The sequence below is a fragment of the Oncorhynchus tshawytscha genome, linkage group LG13 (genome assembly GCF_018296145.1).
Source record: "Oncorhynchus tshawytscha isolate Ot180627B linkage group LG13, Otsh_v2.0, whole genome shotgun sequence".
Taxonomy (NCBI): Eukaryota; Metazoa; Chordata; class Actinopteri; order Salmoniformes; family Salmonidae; genus Oncorhynchus; species Oncorhynchus tshawytscha.
Window position 1 is genome coordinate 76547579 of NC_056441.1, and position 20185 is coordinate 76567763.

The 20185-nt window shown below is 47.4% G+C and overlaps 1 protein-coding gene across 6 annotated transcripts in view; it reads right to left on the reverse strand.

The window, feature by feature from the left end:
- LOC112265705 (proton-coupled amino acid transporter 4) overlaps nt 1-20185 on the reverse strand; it is a 257307-nt gene that overhangs the window by 207394 nt on the left and 29728 nt on the right. For all 6 annotated transcript variants that reach the window (XM_024443256.2, XM_042296363.1, XM_024443258.2 and 3 more), the window contains 2 exons: nt 19775-20047; nt 11494-11592 (listed from right to left, as the gene is read on the reverse strand). In XM_024443256.2, coding sequence (XP_024299024.2) covers nt 11494-11592; nt 19775-20047 — 372 coding nt within the window. The remainder of the gene's footprint in view (nt 1-11493; nt 11593-19774; nt 20048-20185) is intronic.

Sequence of the window (20185 nt, forward strand, 5' to 3'; positions counted from 1 at the left end):
ACACACACACAGGGAGACCGACACACACACACACACAGGGAGACACAGGGAGACACACACACACACACACAGGGAGACCACACACACACACACACAGGGAGACCACACACACACACACACACAGGGAGACCGACACACACACACACACACACAGGGAGACCGACACACACACACACACACACAGGAGACACAGGGACACACACACACAGGGAGACCGACACACACACACAGGGAGAGACACACACACACACACACACAGGGAGACCACACACACACACACACACAGGGAGACCGACACACACACACACACACACACACAGGGAGACCGACACACACACACAGGGAGACACACACACACACAGGGAGACGACACACACACACACACACACAGGGAGACCGACACACACACACACACACAGGGAGACCGACACACACACACACACACACACACACAGGGAGACCGACACACACACACACACACACACAGGGAGACCGACACACACACACACACACACACACACACAGGGAGACCGACACACACACACACACACAGGGAGACCACACACACACACACAGGGAGACCGACACACACACAGGGAGACCACACACACACACACACAGGGAGACCGACACACACACACACACACACACACAGGGACACACAGGGAGACCACACACACACAGGGAGACACACACACACACACAGGGAGACACACACACACACACACACACAGGGAGACCGACACACACACACACACACACACAGGGAGACCGACACACACACACACACAGGGAGACCGACACACACACACACACACACAGGGAGACACACACACACACACACACACAGGGAGACCGACACACACACACACACACACACACACAGGGAGACCGACACACACACACACACACACACACACAGGGAGACCGACACACACACACACACACACACACAGGGAGACAGGGACACACACACACACACACAGGGAGACCGACACACACACACACACACAGGGAGACACACACACACACAGGGAGACCACACACACACAGGGAGACCGACACACACACACACACAGGGAGACCACACACACACACACACAGGGAGACCGACACACACACACACACACACAGGGAGACCACACACACACACACACACAGGGAGACCGACACACACACACACAGGAGACCGACACACACACACACACACACACAGGGAGACCGACACACACACACACAGGGAGACCACACACACACACAGGGAGACCGACACACACACACACACACACACAGGGAGACCGACACACACACACACACACACAGGGAGACCGACACACACACACACACACACAGGGAGACCGACACACACACACACACACACACACACAGGGAGACCACACACACACACACACACACACAGGGAGACCACACACACACACACACAGGGAGACCACACACACACACACACACACACAGGGAGACCACACACACACACACACAGGGAGACCGACACACACACACACACACAGGGAGACCGACACACACACACACACACACACACAGGGAGACCGACACACACACACACACACAGGGAGACCGACACACACACACACACACAGGGAGACCGACACACACACACACACACAGGGAGACCACACACACACACACACACAGGGAGACCGACACACACACACACACACAGGGAGACCGACACACACACACACACACACACAGGGAGACCGACACACACACACACACACAGGGAGACCGACACACACACACACACACAGGGAGACGACACACACACACACACACACACAGGGAGACCACACACACACACACACAGGGAGACCGACACACACACACACAGGGAGACCGACACACACACACACACACACAGGGAGACCGACACACACACACACACACACAGGGAGACCGACACACACACACACACACACAGGGAGACCACACACACACACACACACACACAGGGAGACCGACACACACACACACACACAGGGAGACCGACACACACACACACACACAGGGAGACCGACACACACACACAGGGAGACACACACACACACAGGGAGACCACACACACACACACACACAGGGAGACCGACACACACACACACACAGGGAGACCGACACACACACACACACACAGGGAGACCACACACACACAGGGAGACACACACACAGGGAGACGAGACACACACACACAGGGAGACGACACACACACACACACACACACACAGGGAGACCGACACACACACACAGACACAGGGAGACCACACACACACACACACACACACAGGGAGACCGACACACACACAGACACAGGGAGACCGACACACACACACACACACAGGGAGACCGACACACACACACACAGACACAGGGAGACACACACACACACACACACACAGGGAGACCACACACACACACACACAGGGAGACCGACACACACACACACACACAGGGAGACCGACACACACACACAGACACAGGGAGACCGACACACACACACACACAGGGAGACCGACACACACACACACACAGACACAGGGAGACACAGGGAGACACACACACACACACACAGGGAGACCGACACACACACACACACACACAGGGAGACCGACACACACACACACACAGACACAGGGAGACCGACACACACACACACACACACACAGGGAGACCGACACACACACACACACACACAGGGAGACACAGGGAGACCACACACACACACACACAGGGAGACCGACACACACACACAGGGAGACACAGGGAGACCGACACACACACACACACACACACAGGGAGACCACACACACACACACACACACAGGGAGACCGACACACACACACACACAGACACAGGGAGACCGACACACACACACACACACAGGGACACACAGGGAGACACACACACACACACACACACACACACAGGGAGACCGACACACACACACACACACACAGGGAGACCGACACACACACACACACACACAGGGAGACCGACACACACACACACACACACAGGGAGACCGACACACACACACACAGGGAGACCGACACACACACACACACACACAGGGAGAGACACACACACACACACACAGGGAGACGACACACACACACACACAGGGAGACACACACACACACACACACACACAGGGAGAGACACACACACACACACACACACACACAGGGAGACCGACACACACACACACAGGGAGGACACAGGGACACACAGACACACACACACACACACACACACACAGGGAGACACACACACACACAGGGAGACCACACACACACAGGGAGACCGACACACACACACACAGGGAGACCACACACACACACACACACAGGGAGACCGACACACACACACACACACAGGGACACAGGGAGACCGACACACACACACACACACACAGGGAGACACACACACACACACACACACACACAGGGAGACCGACACACACACACACACACAGGGAGACCGACACACACACACACACAGGGAGACACACACACACACACACACACACAGGGAGACAGGGAGACCGACACACACACACACACACAGGGAGACCACACACACACACACACACACACAGGGAGACCGACACACACACACACACAGACACAGGGAGACCGACACACACACACACACACACACACAGGAGACCGACACACACACACACACACACAGGGAGACCGACACACACACACACACAGGAGAGACCACACACACACACACACACAGGGAGACCGACACACACACACACACACAGGGAGACCGACACACACACACACACACAGGGAGACCGACACACACACACACACAGGGAGACCACACACACACACACACACACACAGGGAGACCACACACACACACACACACACAGGGAGACCACACACACACACACACACACACACACAGGGAGACCGACACACACACACACAGGAGACCGACACACACACACACACACAGGGAGACCGACACACACACACAGGGACACAGGGAGACCACACACACACACACACAGGGAGACCGACACACACACACACACACACACACACACAGGGAGACCGACACACACACACACACACACAGGGAGACCGACACACACACACACAGGGAGACCGCACACACACACACACACACACAGGGAGACCACACACACACACACACACACAGGGAGACCGACACACACACACACACAGGGAGACCACACACACACACACAGGGAGACCGACACACACACACACACACACAGGGAGACCAGGGACACACACACACACACAGGGAGAGACACACACACACACAGGGAGACCGACACACACACACACACACACACACACAGGGAGACCGACACACACACACACACACACAGACACAGGGAGACCGACACACACACACACACAGACACAGGGAGACCACACACACACACACAGACACAGGGAGACCGACACACACACACACACACACACAGGGAGACCGACACACAGACACACACACACACACACACACACAGGGAGACCGACACACACACACACACACACACACACAGGGAGACCGACACACACACACACACACACACACACAGGGAGACCGACACACACACACACACACACAGGGAGACCACACACACACACACACAGACACAGGGAGACACACACACACACACACACACAGGGAGACCGACACACACACACACACACACACAGGGAGACCGACACACACACACACACACACAGGGAGACCGACACACACACACACACACACACACAGGGAGACCACACACACACACACACAGGGAGACCGACACACACACACAGGGAGGGAGACACACACACAGGGAGACCACACACACACACAGGGAGACCGACACACACACAGGGAGACACACACACACAGGGAGACCGACACACACACACACACACACACACAGGGAGACCGACACACACACACACACACAGGGAGACCGACACACACACACACACACAGGGAGACCGACACACACACACACACACACACACAGGGAGACCGACACACACACACACACACAGGGAGACCGACACACACACACACACACACACACACACACAGGGAGACCGACACACACACACACACAGGGAGACACACACACACACACACACACACACACACACACACACACAGGGAGACCGACACACACACACACACACACACACAGGGAGACCGACACACACACACACACACACACACAGGGAGACCGACACACACACACACACACAGGGAGAGACACAGGGAGACCGACACACACACACACACAGGGAGACCGACACACACACACAGGGAGACCGACACACACACACACACACACACAGGGAGACCGACACACACACACAGACACAGGGAGACCGACACACACACACACAGACACAGGGAGACCGACACACACACACACACACAGACACAGGGAGACCGACACACACACACACACACACAGGGAGACCGACACACACACACGCACAGACACAGGGAGACCGACACACACACACACACACACAGGGAGACCGACACACACAGGCACGCACACACACAGGGAGACCGACACACACAGGCACGCACACACACAGGGAGACCGACACACACAGGCACGCACACACACAGGGAGACCGACACACACAGGCACGCACACACACAGGGAGACCGACACACACAGGCACGCACACACACAGGGAGACCGACACACACAGGCACGCACACACACAGGGAGACCGACACACACAGGCACACACACAGGGAGACACAGGAGACACACACAGGCACACACACAGGGAGACCGACACACACAGGCACACACACAGGGAGACCGACACACACAGGCACACACACAGGGAGACCGACACACACAGGCACACACACAGGGAGACCGACACACACAGGCACACACACAGGGAGACCGACACACACAGGGAGACACACACACAGGAGACCGACACACACAGGCACACACACAGTGAGACCGACACACACAGGCACACACACAGGGAGACCGACACACACAGGCACACACACAGGGAGACCGACACACACAGGCACACACACACAGGGAGACCGACACACACAGGCACACACAGGGAGACCGACACACACAGGCACACACACAGGGAGACCGACACACACAGGCACACACACAGGGAGACCGACACACACACAGGCACACACACAGAAAAATAAATAATAAATATATAATAATAAAAATAAAAATAAAGCAGTAGACTGGGTAGAGGAGCATGGTAAATGAGAAACAGACAGAAAAGAGAAGATAAAGCAGTAGACTGGGTAGAGGAGCATGGTAAATGAGAAACAGACAGAAAAGAGAAGATAAAGCAGTAGACTGGGTAGAGGAGCATGGTAAATGAGAAACAAAGATAAAATGAAAGCAAATAGAGACAAGGTCAGAGATTGAGAGGTTGAAAGACAAAAATATTCAATGAGGACACTAAACTATTGGAAGTTTATCAGTGCTGAAATGTTATATTCATCATTAATTCCCCCAAATACATCTTCTTGACCATGAATATCAGTGAGAAGTAATTTCTTTCTCAAGGCGTCCGTCTGACACAACATTGAGGTTGAAACTCGTTCATCAGCCCCCCTCTCCCCTTCGGTTAGACACGCTCTCTCACTCGCCATTTCCTTAGCACTCGAGCGGCTAATATGCAGGCAGATTAAGCAGTCACATAACGCTAAAGAACAGCCTCTCTCTCTCTGCCTGTAGTCATTACAACAGTTCTCCTTCATTGACCTATCCAACTAATTTGTCATCAATTAAAGGTTAATTAAAGGTTAATTGATGTGAATTTAGTGTTAAGGCAATGAAGAGGGCAATATGGGATTGTCGGTAAGGAAGGGAGGCCTAGCAAGCTATAATCTCTCAGCCAATCACCTGCCGCCAACCACGCATTGCAACAAATCAGGAGTAGCTAAGTCATTGTGTCGTGTTTCTCGCACCACAGCAACCCAACAGCCATTTTGTGTTTATGCCAAAAGGTTGAGAGCTCAACTAACTACTCCTGACTGCAGGTTGGCCATAATCCCCTTGTCATGAGAGAGGAGGTCAAAGGTCCCTGCTACCAGTAAGACATGATCACTTCAGATTATATTACTGTATGGTATTACATCACCCTAGGCAGATTTTTTCTACTGTTAGTCTTGGGCCAGATTATAGCGTGTGTGTGCGTGCGAAATGAGGCTGTGGATCTGTTCATACATCACTCAGGACAGACGCAGAGTGGGCAAAGAGTGTGACAGAGACAAAGTGTGTTTGTATATGTGGAGACTGGATTTTGTTTGGGTGTAAATGGGCATACAATGGCATACAATACATACATGTCAAAATGAGCTTGGGATGTGCTTGTGTACGTACGTCATGTCCATGTATATTACTGAACAGTGTGTGTCCATGAATATCGATAAATAAGAGAGCGTAGCCTACATTAGTAGGTAGCCATGTGTATGTCTATATGTATTCATGTATGAATACATACGAGTGTACCAGTGGTTTCAACACCCTCCAAACTTGGCCGGGAGCATTTTTTTTTATAGATGTGAATTTTTTTAGTGGGTAGATCAGTTTTAGTATTGCAGATAGACTGTAGCTTCCAATGTAATTGTCTACATCACTTCCAATCCCCCATATATTTTTTTGCAAAAAAAAAAAAAAAGACATTATATATATATATATATATTTCCTTTATTAGTGTACCACCCAGGCCAAGGGTATTAGATGAAATCTATTTATACAGAAACCTACAGTGAGCAAGGCTCAATCAGCCCTCTGCAGAGCTCACCTCCTGTGCAGAGAAGCAGGCAGCGCTGGGTAGAGGAGCCAAGCACAGTGTACGTATGTATTAGCATTACATAACAGTCAGCCTCCACACCCGAGAGACCCTTTAAGAAACCCCTAGCCCAATAAAACCCTGGTTTGAGGTAGGAGCCGAATCCCCATCCCTAATTGCAATATTTATGTCCTCTGCTATATTTCTCATTCTGGAATTTCAATCGATCAGGCTGGCCAGCTGAAGCTTCAGCCTCAGAACTTTAGTTCCAAAGAAGTGTGTCTGGCAGGCCTTAGGAAAATACTAGACCTGCCATTAAAGACAAAGAAATTAGGTGAGCCACGGAGGAGAAAGGGGGCTCTGGAAAACAGATTAAGACACAAGACCAAGGGGAAAACTTTTTTGCCTGTTGCACTTACTAGGTCAGCATTTCTGTTAGTAAAGGGGGAAAGAGGGGAATGGAGGCGGGAGAGATAGAGGGCGGGAGAGATAGAGGGCGGGAGAGATAGAGGGCGGGAGAGGGAGAGAACAAGAAAGAGAGAAAAGTAAGATAATGAAAACCAGATATGCATTTCTAAACCTGAAGGTCTGACACAAAATTGTGCCATTTCAAACTTTATCTGCAACGTTATATTATTTTGTACGACTACAGCGGTTTCCCCTATCCAGCTGTACAGAGAGGTATCGCTCCAGGGGCAACACAATGGAATATAACGTTGCGGATAAAGTTTGGAATTCAAATTTCATGTGTACAAAATCTAAAAAGATCTGCATTACTATACTTATAGCTTTGCAGTTTCGAAAAGGAAGTATTTGGGTGTTTTTGCAGCCTTTGTTCATGTTTATCTGTGGCCCCCATATTGCAGAACTAGCAACGAGGAAGTGTATCACGAGTTGGGGTAAGTTTCTCAAAACCAAGTGACAACAACAAAAAAGTGTCTAGACCCTTATAAAAAAACATTTTAATTTGGTTTAAAAAAAACATATCCTTTAACAGATGTAAGTTTAAAATTCTCTCCCTCTCCCTCAATTAAACAGAACCCAGAGCAACTATTATGTAAATTAGAGGAGAAGATCACTGGCAACGGATCTCTGGGTGCACATTGGATCTACTGTAGCGTGACGACACAAATAAGCAGCAACGCCTTCTCCGTTCAAGTAAAAAGCAAAGCCCAGGGAAAGTGGAGAGATCAAAGTCATGGAAATCTCTCTCTGCACAAAACAGCCTATCTACACAGTATACAAATAACCTGCCAAGAGAACCAGGGAGCCTGTCTCAACAGCCACGAGTAGCGGTCTCTCTTTAAAAAAAGATTACAACAATTGTTCTGTGCCGGACTACATTTTTGGGGGCTTTTCCCACCCTCCCCCTCTCCCCAGACCCAGAGGAGAAAACTTTAACAAATTCAACAAAGACTTTCACCCATGGCCATCTGCTGGATGTATCCAAGTCCTGGTCCTGGACTTGATGGAATCAAACACTACCTATAAACTCCCTGGAATCAAACACTACCTATAAACTCCCTGGAATCAAACACTACCTATAAACTCCCTGGAATCAAAAGCAGAGGCATCCAAAGGTACAGCACACAGCCTTGCGCTAATCTACAGTCTTAAAATACTTACTTACAGTCTTAGTTTATCCTTGAGAGAGGAGGGAGCGATATCTTCTGACAAGGTGAGGATTAAAGGGGGTTTAGGTGATTGTTTGGAAAGAAACCCGCAACCCACCTTAATAACCTTCCTTTAAACCCTGAAGCCCAAAGCCAAAACACCTAAAAATTTGCTTTAGCTGGCCTAGCCAACACAATTAGCATTAGCGCCAAGAGTATCTGCAGGGAGCTGCACTAGTTCTCTGTTTTATGGACTCTGTGCTGGAGAGACAGGTGGAGAATGTACAGATAAAGGTGTGTCAGTAAGTGAGAAGCAGACCAAAGCATTTTGGCCCAGTTTTTAGTGCTAGAAGGAACCATAGTCCGAGCTAACAGAAGTCAAGTACCTACTGGAGATGTGGGAAAGGGGACACCTAAGTCAGTTGCACAACTGAACACATTCAATCGAAATGTGTCTTCACATTTAACCCAACCCCTTCCCTCTGTTAGATACGTTTTTTCCTGGCAGCAGCGCTGGCCAATCAGTTATTACCAATTGGCCCAGTGACACCCATTTCAGGCCGGCTCTCTCCCTTCCCCATTGCTTATCCCATGGGAATGGTGTGAAGATCACATCCCCAGGCGGATAATTACCCTGTCTGGGTGACTGAGAGAACCCATATGGTCGTGGATCACTCCAAGAGAGAAGGCACTCAGAGAGAGTGGAACGGGATAGCTGGAGGAGGCCTAACTACTTCAATTATTTCTTTACTTTATCTGCTATCATTCATTCTTCCTTCCTGGTCATCTATCCTATCTGAGCAGCGTCAGCAATTCTCTCCACAACCTCTCTCTTATTTTGTGCTCTTCTCTCCTTCCTCCCTCTCTAGGGAGATGTGCTGATCCGGAGTGGCCTGGCTGTTGTCTCTGTCTGTCGGTTTGTCGCGGTGACGTGTCGGCCATCACCCTGTGCCCACCGGTTGGCTGATTAATGGGTTAGCGGTGGTCAGGGAGTATTCCTCTGCCCCTCTGTCAATACACCGTGGTACCACCTCATACATCATCATGCCTATGGCGGGCGCACACACACACACTTATCCTTGTTGCAGGACACCATCCCCATCAAATCCCCATCCGAATCCCCATCCCCATCAAATCACCAGCTCCAGCTGAATCCCCAGCTCCAACTGAATCCCCAGCTCCAACTGAATCCCCATCCCCAACTGAATCCCCATCCCCAACTGAATCCCCAGCTCCAACTGAATCCCCAGCTCCAACTGAATCCCCAGCTCCAACTGAATCCCCCCATCCGAATCCCCATCCGAATCCCCATCCGAATCCCCATCCCCAGCTGAATCCCCAGCCCCAGCTGAATCCCCAGCTCCAACTGAATCCCCATCCCCACTGAATCCCCAGCCCCAGCTGAATCCCCAGCCCCAGCTGAATCCCCAGCCCCAGCTGAATCCCCAGCTCCAGCTGAAAGTTAGCGTTAGCTTCCTCTGATTAGCCCAGTTTAACCCTCTCACCAGGAGTTATCATTGAACTTTTCCATTCTTCAACCCTCTCATCTGAGGTCAGCATTTAACCTAGCTGTTAACCTAACTTAGCAGGCACACCCGAGCAGCGTTTTTCTTTCTGGTCCTGATGAGAAAAAAATTAAATGCCGGTGGGAGGTTCACTTTCACACTGTTCATCCAATCCAGTAAATGTGGAGGAGGAGTTAAGATGGAGTGGTGTCGACTTGTTGACATCCAAAAGAAGAAGTCGGGCTCTCTTTTCATTTCCCTTGAAAACCGGGTGCATCCTCTTGTTAAACGACCACGCTGAGGGTAAGATGAGTATGTGATCTCTCCATCCTCACTATTCACCCTGGATCAATTATATGACATTAACACTAATACTATCCTTGGCTTGAACATTCTCTTAGCCATGGCTCAAGGCTTTTAAACTGCAGCCGTGGCCCATGGTCCCCAATCATCATCCAATCCAGAGCTGGTCACATAAGTGCCGGAACCAATCAGGTGTTTCATAACACCTGTTGAAGAGTACTTACCACTCCGATGCCTTCGAAGGCAAAGATGGCTGTTCCGAAGAAGAAGGGGAACTTGCCCAAGGGGGAAGTGAGAGGGAGACGATGAAGGTCCCCAAAATCCTGTCAGAGAGGGGCGACAGCAGACAGAGAAGCAGGCGTTTAGGAAAACAGGGACAACGACAGTCTGTCAGAGGAGCTACTCCCATAAGGGCCTATAGAACAGAATCAACTTTCATCACTGCCAAGGACACAAGAGACACTGGCTCAGAGACACAGTGAAGAGAGGGCAAGATTTCCCCTGACTCACAGATAAAGCCGAGTGAGACAGAGGGAACAGAGAAAAAGAAGAATCCCAGGCACAGAGTGGAAGGAATGAAAGAAAGGACAGTAAGAGAGTCCATGACACATTAGGCAGAGACTAAGAGACAGAACAGAAAGAGAGGGAGGAGAAATGGAGTTAGGTTAATGGGTTGACGGCTAGGTGACCAAGGTGAATTAGGGATGCAGTGTTGTGTTCCCCTGTGGACGCGTCGTCTACCGCGTCACACAGAGACGCCCAGCGACTGATAGGGGTCCTAATGAATCTATTTAAAACATAATTCAGTTGGTGATTGATGAGGGCTGTTCACAAGGGCACCTAGACCACTGCCCGGAACACTGCCCAGCCACCCACCCACACAGCTGAGGGATGAGCTGTGCCACACACACTCGCAGATACACAACCCTGGCTGGCACAACCTTCTGTGGGAAATCTAAAACAGCAATCAACGCTGGATTACACGACACGTCAGGAACACTTACATCTGATGTCAATCTGCTCCAAAATGCCTAATTGTATTCTTAGAATGACCTTGGGAACAGTCCAAGTAGACAAGTTTTGTAGTGCTGAGCATGCTTTTTGAAATCGGTTCGGTTTTGGTTCTTTCTATTAATACAATCACAGTTTTTACACATTAAATGCACTGTGTGGGTTGAACGTTGTAAGACTGAATAAAACAATTAATAAAAGTCCCAAAATGGTAGTCATAGCCGCAGGTGGTAGTTTGGGGGGGAAGGGGGAGTGAACAGGCAGAGTGGCAAAGAAAAAGCCATCTCAGACTACCAATAAAATGAAAAGATTAAGATGGGCAAAAGAACACAGACACCGGACAGAGGAATTCTGCCAGAATGTCAGCATCCCGGAGTCGCTTCTTCACCGTTGACCTTGAGATTGGTGTTTTGCGAGTACTATTTAATGAAGCTGACAGTTGAGGACTTGTGATGAGTCTGTTTCTCAAACTGGACAGTAATGTACTTGTCCTCTTGCTCAGTTGTGCACCGGGGCCTCCCACTCCTCTGTCTATTCTGGTTAGCGACAGTTTGTGCTGTTCTGTGAAGGGAGTAGTACACAGCGTTGTACGAGATCTTCAGTTTCTTGGCAATTTCTCGCATGGAATAGCCTTCATTTCTCAGAACAGAAGAAAGTGATTTGTTTCTGGCCATTTTGAGCCTGTAATCGAACCCACAAATGCTGATGCTCCAGATACTCAACTAGTCTAAGGACCAGTTGTATTGCTTCTTTAAAGGCAGCACAGCAGTTTTCAGCTGTGCTAACAATTGCAAAAGGGCTTTCTAATGATCAATTAGCCTTTTAAAATGATAAACTTGGATTAGATAACACAACGTGCCATTGGAACACAGGGCCTCGGTACGCCTATGTAGATATTCCATTAAACAAATCTGCCATTTCCAGCTACAATAGTCATTTACAACATTAACAATGTCTACACTGTATTTCTGATCAATTTGATGTTATTTTAATGAACACAAAACTTCTAAGTGACCCCAAACTTTTGAATGGTAGAGTATTTCTTTTTATCATCATTTTTGTACTTTTCACTTAGGACATGTATTTTCAGATACGCAAAGCAACTGCTTTCTATCCCTCTCCGTCACGGGGTTCTCTTGCCTCAGTTTCCGTGTCTGCACCGCACAGACTGGACAAGTTTAAGCGGACATGCAATGGCTTATGGTCATTAATTACCACGATATCTGCGCTAAACTACAGTACCACTCAAAGGTTGACACACCTACCCCTTCCAGGGTTTTTCTTTACTTCTACCATTTTCTACATTGTAGAATAATAGTGAAGACATCAAACCTATGTTATAACACATACAGAATCAATTAGTAACCAAAAAAAGTGTTATACAAATCAAAATTATATGAGATTCTTCAAAGTATTCATCCTTTGCATTGACGACAGCTTTACACACTCTTGGTATTCTCTTACACACTCTTGGTATTTTCACTGCATTCTGCAGTGATATGCCATCCCATCTGGTTTGCACTTAGTAGGACTATCATTTGTTTTTCAGCAGGACAATGACCCAACACCTCCAGACTGTATAGGGCTATTTGACAAAGAAGGAGAGTGATGAGTGCTGCATCAGATGACCTTGACTCCACATTCACCAACCTGAACCCAATTGAGATGGTTTGGGATGAGTTGGACCGCAGATTGAAAGAAAAGCTGCCAACAACTACTCAGCATACAGTTGAAGTCAGAAGTTTACATACTCTTTGGTTGGAGTTATTAACAAACTATAGTTTTGGCAAGTCGGTCAGGACATCTACTTTGTGCATGGCACAAGTAATTTTTCCACCAACTGTTTGTAGACAGATTACTTCACTTAACTTCTTTGGGATAGGGGGCAGTATATTCACGTCCCGATGAAAAGCGTGTCCAAAGTAAAACTGCCTGCTACTCAGGCCCAGAAGCTAAGATATGCATATTATTAGTAGATTTGGATAGAAAACACTGACGTTTCTAAAACTGTTTGAATGATGTCTGCAAGTATAACATAACTTATTTGGCAGGCGAAACCCTAAGGACAAACAAAACAAAAAATGTTGAGATCACTCTTTTCAATGGGTTTTCATTGGGAATCCAGATTTCTAAGGGACTTGCTTGCAGTTCCTATCGCTTCCACTGGATGTCAACGGACAGAAATTGGTTGAGGTTTTTCCTTTGAGAAATGAAGAAACAGCACTGTTCAGAACGAGGGTAGAGAAAAGTGTACTCTTTGTTAGAGGCGTGTGACCTGAAAGCCTGCTACACTTTGTTTTCCTCCGGTATTTAACGCAGTTTATCCCGTGTAAAATTTAATCGATTATTTACGTTAAAAAATACCTAAAGTTGTATTAGGAAAGTTGTTTGAAATGTTTGGACAAAGATTACAGGTAACTTATGAGATATTTTGTAGTCGTGTTGCGCGAGTTGGAACCGGTGTCTTTCTGGATCAAACGCGCCAAATAAATTGATATTTTGAATATATATATATATTTATATATGACGGAATTAATCGAACAAAAGGACAATTTGTGATGTTTATGGGACATATTGGAGTGCCATGAGAAGAAGCTCGTCAAAGGTAAGGCATGAATTATATCTTTATTTCTGCGTTGTGTGTCGAGCCTGGCGGGTTGAAATATGGTTGTCTGTGTTTGTTTGCTGGGGTGCTGTCCTCAGATAATAGCATTGTTTGCTTTCGCCGTAAAGCCTTTTTGAAATCTGACACGTTGGCTGGATTAACAAGACGTGTAGCTTTAATTTGGTGTATTGCATGTGTGATTTCATGAAAGTAAAATTTTTATAGTAATTTATTTGAATTTGGCACTCTGAATTTTCACTGGATGTTGGCCAGGTGGGAGGCTACCGTCCCACCTATCCCAAAGAAGTTAAGGACATCAAAGTCAAGGTATTGGAGTGGCCATCACAAAGCCCTGACCTCAATCCCATGAAAAAAATTGTGGGCAGAACTGAAAAAGCGTGTGCGAGCAAGGAGGCCTACAAACCTGACTCTTAAGAGGAATGGGCCAAAATTCACCCAACTTTTTGTGGGAAGCTTGTGGAAGGCTCCCCAAAACGTTTGACCCAAGTTAAATCATTTAAAAAGGCAAAGCTACTAAATACTAATTGAGTGTATGTAAACTTCTGACCCACTGGGAATGTGATGAAAGAAATAAAAGCTGAAATAAATCATTTCTACTATTATTCTGACATTTCACATTCTTAAAATAAAATGGTGATCCTAACTGACATAAGACAGGAAATATTTACTAGGATTAAATGTCAAGAATTGTGAAAAACTGAGTTTAAATGTATTTGACTAAGGTGTATGTAAACTTCTGACTTCAACTGTATGTGGGAACTGTTGGAAAAGCATTCCAGGTGAAGCTGGTTGAGAGAATGCCAAGAGTCATCAAGGCAAAGGGTGGCTACTTTGAAGAAACTAAAATATATTTTGATTTGTTTAAAGCTTTTTTGGTTACTACATGATTCCAAATGTTTTATTTCATAGTTTTGATGTCTTCAATATTATTCTACAATGTAGAATATTGTTAAAAAAATAATAATTTGAATGTGTGGGTGTCCCTAATCTTTTGACTGGTATTCTATGTAAAATATTGGCCTGCTGGAAACTACAACTCTCTACTACATCACACGGTTCAGGCTTGATCTGATTTACATTACCGGTCTAAAGTTTTAGAACAATAAAAACTGCAAAAATGTGGGTGAAATGTAAGCAGTTCAAGTCCAGTGAATAACCTGAAATGGTTCAAATGTAAGCGGTAGACTGCCAGAGGTTTTTATGGTTCAAATGTAAGCGGTAGACTGCCAGAGGTTTTTATGGTTCAAATGTAAGCGGTAGACTGCCAGAGGTTTTTTTTTAAAGTTTACCAATAACTGAAAAATAATGTACATTTCAGAGTTGTAAAAAAAAAAAGCTATTTTTCAGGGAACAAATAATGGGTTAACAACTTACAGCTGTTCTGCAGCAATGGAAGTAAATTAAACCTTGAAAGTTGGTGCTAACAATTCCTACAGGTGTTGATTACTCTGTCTGTATTAAAGCAGTGTTGGAACAGACTGTTACTACACCCTCTTAAGCATTATTTGGACAGTATTGTACTGCAATAAGTAGTATATTGCTATCATAATGACAAGAAAAAAGCAATTAACAAAGGAAGCCAGACAGACCATAATAACCCTTAAAAGTGTAGGTCATTCCTTTAGAGAAATTGCAAAGAAAGCCATGGTGTCAGTGAGTACAGTTTCCTACATCATCAAAAGGCACTTGGAAACTGGAGGGAACTCTGACAGGAATAGGTCTGGCAGACCTAAAGCCAAAACAGAATCAGAAGACAAGTTTCTGAGAGTCAACAGCTTGCGTGATAGCCGGCTCACAGGACAACAGCTTCAAGCACAACTTAATACTGGTCGAAGTAAACGAGTCTGTTTTACCCTGCGTGAAAGAGACTACCGGTCTAAAGTTTTAACAAGCTGCAGGTTTGACAGGTCGAGTCGCAGTAAGAAAGCCATTGCTAAAATGGCAAAATAAGAGAGGCTTGCCTGGGCCATGAAGCACCACCAGTGGACTACAGAAGACTTGTGTCTTAAGTTTTATGAATCAAAATGTGAAATCTTCGGTTCATCACGCAGGGTTTTTGTACACCATCAAGTAGGTAAAAGGATGGTTCTTCAGTGTGTGACACCAACTGTCAGTAATCTAGATAGGTGGGGCAAAGGTACAGGACGACAGGCAGGGTCAGGGGTAGGCAGGGGTCAGTAATCCAGATAGGTGGGGCAAAGATACAGGATGGCAGGCAGACTCAGGGTCAGGCAGAGGTCAAGTAATCCAGATAGGTGGGGCAAAGATACAGGACGGCAAGCAGACTCAGGGTCGAGGAGGATGTCTCGGGCTCTTTTGCTGGATCCAGAGTCGGCGACTTGCACAGAGTGAGTGACACCCTGAACCAAAATGGCTACCACAGCATTTTGCAGCGCCATGCAATACCCTAAAGCAAGATAATGACCCAAAACATACCTCTAGGCTATGTCAGAACTACCTTCGAAGAAAATAAGACGGTAGGCTTCAAATCATGGAATGGCCAGCACAGTCTCCAGACAAACCCCATTGAGCTGGTTTGGGATGAACTGGGCAGAAGGGTGAAAGCAAAGCAACCTACAACACTTTGTGGAAACTTCTGCAACAGTGTTAGGAAGAACTTTCCGAACAATATTTGATTTCCATTGTAAAAAGAATGGCACGAGTCTGTTCGGCTGATATGTCTGCCCAAGCTGGCTACCTTTGATGAGTCAAAAATGTTGAGTACATTTTGTTTAACAAAAGGATTCCATGATTTATTTTTTGTCTCCAATTGTTTACTTGTTCTATTCTTTCATTTAAGAGTACATTAAGACATTAAACTGTGTGAATTTCAATAAAAACGGGAAAAATGGAGTTGTTCTAAAACTTTAGACCGGTAGACTCTACAGAAACTGCACATCGAGCTCACAACAACAAAAAACTGTAAATTAGTTGTTTACATTTTTTTGTTTATAAATCGCTCAGCAGTACACAGGAGACGTAGTGGATACAAGGGAGTCTCACGTTTCACAGAAGCAGACAGTACAGACAAGGGGTATGATCTTCCACAGTGGACATATGCAGACCACAGGGAGATTCAATATTTTACACAGACAGCTACTTCCCAGTTCCCACACACACATATGGTAGCTCTCACACACACACCCCAGATTGTTCACAGCCAATTGGTAATTGGCAAAGACGCTTACCATTTAACCTACAGGCATTCAGTTACATAAGCTACACCATTTTTCCGTGATTACGATCTTCTCATCGCTGCAACTCCCCAACGGGCTCGGGAGAGGCGAAGGTCGAGTCATGCGTCCTCCGAAACATGACCCGCCAAACCACACTTAACACCCGCCCGCATAACCCGGAAGCCAGCTGCACCAATGTGTCGGAGGAAACACCGTTCAACTGACGACTGAAGTCAGCCTGCAGGGGCCCGGCCCGCCACAAAGTGTCGCTAGAGCGTGATGAGCCATGTAAAGCCCCCCGGCCAAACCCTCCCCTAACGATGCTGGGCCAATTGTGCGCCGCCCTATGGGACTCCCGGTCACTGCCGGTTGTGACACATCGTACCCTGTGGTGTCTGTAGTGATGCCTCAAGCACTGCGATGCAGTGCCTTAGACCACTGCACCACTCGGGAGGCCCTAGCTACATTATTTTTAACCATGTCTCTGTCTGAGGTACACTGAAGACTGGCTTCAGGTCAATATCAAAGCCAACACAATGGGGCGCGTCACCACAACAGTGTAAAAACAGTCTAGAACAGCTGGGGGTATGGTGTGTGTGTCTCGCACAGACTTCCGCGATAAGGTAATGGAGAAAAAAGTCCAAAGAAGAATACATAATCTTCCCACACACACATTTGAATCACAGATTTTAAGTGCCCAGGTGGAGAACCGTTGCGCAGGTGGACGACAACATCTGGAGCGTGACTACCACATAAACAAACTGTACTAGAGTAGTGTTAAACATGGATATCCGTTTCCCACTGACTTATTCCACATACCGTCATGAGACTGGAAGATGATGATGCTGATGGCCATCAAAACAACATGCTTACCGTCGTGATGTACTGGAAGAGGATGATGACCCTGACAGCCACAACAACAGTGTAAACAACAACAGTGTAAACATGCTTACCGTCGTGATGTACTGGAAGAGGATGATGACCCTGACAGCCACAACAACAGTGTAAACAACATGCTTACCGTCGTGATGTACTGGAAGAGGATGATGACCCTGACAGCCACAACAACAGTGTAAACATGCTTACCGTCGTGATGTACTGGAAGCTACCTTATATAATGTTACTTACCCTACATTGTTCATCTCATATGCATACGTTGATACTGTACTCTATATCATCGACTGCATCCTTATGTAATACATGTATCACTAGCCACTTTAACTATGCCACTTGGTTTACATACTTATCTCATATGTATATACTGTACTCGATATCATCTACTGTATCTTGCCTATGCTGCTCTGTACCATCACTCATTCATATATCCTTATGTACATATTCTTTATCCCCTTACACTGTGTATGACAGTAGTTTTTTTTGGAATTGTTAGTTAGATTACTTGCTTGTTATTACTGCATTGTCGGAACTAGAAGCACAAGCATTTCGCTACACTCGCATTAACATCTGCTAACCATGTGTATGTGACAAATAAAATTTGATTTGATTTGATTTGATTTGATGATGGACCCTGACAGCCACAACAACGGTGTAAAAACAACAGTGTAAACAACAACAGTGTAAACAACATGCTTACCGTCGTGATGTACTGGAAGAGGATGATGACCCTGACAGCCACAACAACAGTGTAAACAACAACAGTGTAAACAACAACAGTGAAAACAACATGCTTACCGTCGTGATGTACTGGAAGATGATGATGACGCTGACGGCCATGCAGACGTTGGCCAGCAACGACAGGACGGCCATGTTCTTCAGGTCCTTCATGAACACCAGCAGGATGAGGAAGGGCAGGAAGAAGAGCATGTAAAGACGCAGGTCCAGTGCCCAGGGCTCAGAGGGCACCATGGTGGGTAGAGGGACCGGGGCTGGCACCATGGAGGTGTTGGCAAATGACAGGGATTCAGCTGCCAGGGTGATGTTTACACCTTGGTATCCCTCAACAACCTAGAGAGGAAGGAATGGATACACACAGGTGCACGCACACACACGCATGCATGCACACATCCACACACACCCCCCCCACACAAAAAGGTGTGATTAATGGTCGTCTGTTCGTAAGTGAAACTCACCCCATCACCCTGC